This window comes from Colobus angolensis, unplaced genomic scaffold (genome assembly GCF_000951035.1).
Source record: "Colobus angolensis palliatus isolate OR3802 unplaced genomic scaffold, Cang.pa_1.0 Scaffold260, whole genome shotgun sequence".
Taxonomy (NCBI): Eukaryota; Metazoa; Chordata; class Mammalia; order Primates; family Cercopithecidae; genus Colobus; species Colobus angolensis.
This window is the reverse complement of record NW_012115822.1, coordinates 1,061,060-1,063,407: the sequence shown is the minus strand read 5'-3', so window position 1 is coordinate 1,063,407 and position 2,348 is coordinate 1,061,060. Positions and strand designations below refer to the sequence as shown.

At 52.5% G+C, this 2,348-nt stretch overlaps 1 protein-coding gene across 1 annotated transcript in view; it reads left to right on the top strand.

Moving 5' to 3' along the window:
• TOP3B (topoisomerase (DNA) III beta) overlaps positions 1-2,348 on the top strand; it is a 24,837-nt gene that overhangs the window by 12,739 nt on the left and 9,750 nt on the right. The window contains exons 7-8 of the mRNA XM_011947335.1: positions 127-283; positions 1,186-1,299. Of these exons, the coding sequence (XP_011802725.1) occupies positions 127-283; positions 1,186-1,299 (271 nt within the window). The remainder of the gene's footprint in view (positions 1-126; positions 284-1,185; positions 1,300-2,348) is intronic.

Sequence of the window (2,348 nt, the reverse complement as noted above, 5' to 3'; positions counted from 1 at the left end):
GGGACACCACCTGGTGCCACCTCCCTCATGCACCACCCCTGGCCTTGGGCTGGACTCACATGGGTGGCCATAATAGTGTCTTGAGTGAATCAGTGACCAAAATATCTTTCTCTCCACTCCCTCCAGGTTTCAGACTAAATATTTCCAGGGGAAATACGGTGATTTAGACAGCTCTCTCATCTCCTTTGGGCCGTGTCAGACTCCAACCCTGGGATTCTGCGTGGAGAGACATGATAAAATCCAGTCCTTCAAACCAGAGACCTACTGGGTGCTGCAGGCCAAGGTTCCTTGCCTTTCTCTGTGCATGCTGGGGCTTTCTGGGTTTGGGGCATGGATTCTGAGAGCCTTCCATCATCATCAGCCGGCAGGCCCCGGGCTAAGGGCAGAACTGTGGACAGCTATACCTGGAAATGGTGTGTGGTGCCCAGGGCTGAGGGACCCCAGCCTTCATGGGGACAGTGGGAAGAGACTGGGCCTCTATGTGCTGAATCTGGATAAGTGGGAACGAGTTCAGCTCTGGCAGTGCAGGGTGAGGTCACCCCACATGAATCAGTGGCTGCAGTGGTCAGGTCCAAGCACTGGACTGAGGCCATTGACTTTCAAACTTTTTAAAATTCCTGGAACCCTTTCTTCAAATAAAAACTTCCATGGAAGCTCACTGTAAGACTTAATATAGCTAGGCATAGCCACTGATGTCTGTAATCCCAACAGCCTGGGAGGCTGAGGCAAAAGGATTACTTGAGGCCAGGAGTCCAAGGCTACAGTGAGCTACGATTGTGCCACCGCACTCCAGCCTAGCAACACAGTGAGACCCTGTCTTGGAGCTACTCTGGCTGACATGGGGCTTGGGACCACGGTGGTGGCCATACCTACCACCGGCCAGGCACTGGGGATAGGCAGGGGTGGTGTGAGAAGTAGGGGCTCATGTGCTGCTTAAGGACACATCAGCCTCAGCTTCGGGCTGCCTTCCTGAGACTGACTGCCTGGTTTCAGGGCACGGGGTGGAGAGGGCCAGATGTCAGCTTGCGTATCTGCCCGCCTGAACAGGTGCAGCTGTGAGCCATTAGAGCCAGGGCTATTTTGCTCCCAGACAAGGAACAGCTTCATCTGTCTTGGTTCTTCCTGGTGTTGGGCTCACTTGGAGACTTTTTCTTGTGCGTTCACGCTTTATGCTTTTTCCTGCAGGTTAACACTGACAAAGACAGATCTCTCCTTTTGGACTGGGACCGAGTAAGAGTGTTCGACCGGGAGATTGCACAGATGTTTTTAAACATGACAAAGCTGGAGAAGGAAGCCCAGGTGCGCCTGCTCCACCCACACCTATCACAGTTGCCTTGGGTGAGGGTGGCCCTTGGATGCGTCCCGCTGGAGGAACAGCCTGTGATCCTAGGCCATGTCTTCCTCCCCCTTTCTAAAACACAGACATCTTTTTGGAAAGCCGAAAGGTTACTCTCCCATATACTCCTAAGATATTTCTGCCCAATGCAATAGCCACAGTGTACTGCATGCCTGCTCCATACCAAGCACTGTCCACGCCTGTGACCTTGTCAGACCCCTTCCACTCTCCCCTTTCCACGTGACCCACTAGGCATTACCTCTGTGTGGCAGGACTCCATCTCACACAGAGATTCAAGCTAACAACTGTTGAGGGACCTACGTGCAAATTGATGAACTTGTCCAAGGTCACAGCTAGCAGGAGATAGGCTTGGGATTCCAATTTCAATCAGCTTGTGTGCTTTTATGGGATTATGTTTCTTACTCAGGGTTCCCATGAATTGAAAGGACATGCTGCTTGGCTGTTAGAAAAAGGGCGAGGTGACCAGGCTGTACGGGTGGGGCCACATCTGTGGCTATTGAAGTAAACATGCTACAGGTGTGACAGCTACCAGATCCATCGAAACACAGCCTGGCCTCCTTAGCCACCTTCTCCTTGTCCTCCAGCATTCCTTGAGTGCCCTGTTGCCCGCCATGCCATCGTCTCAGGCATCTGAGACTTCTAAAGCTGCTCCAGGCTGTCAGCATTGATCACATTCCTGCAGAGACACTGTTACCACCTCCAGGCCTCACGCTGGGGAGCCCAGCTTCACTGCTGCACATAACATCTGGCCTCTGTGTTACCACCCACATCTGTCGGTCTGGAATGCAGAAGGCATTGCCATGACCAGCCTACTTGGGATTGACACGGGCAAGGGCCTGGGGTTGAGTTGTTTGGATTGTTTTTGCCACAGGCAAAACAAAGAGTTGTCTCTTCCAACAAGTGTTCAGCAGAGGTAGAGAGTGGTAGGACCCCAACCAAGCACAGCTCACGGATACACTCCACTAACCTGTATGGTGTTTACACAAATTCC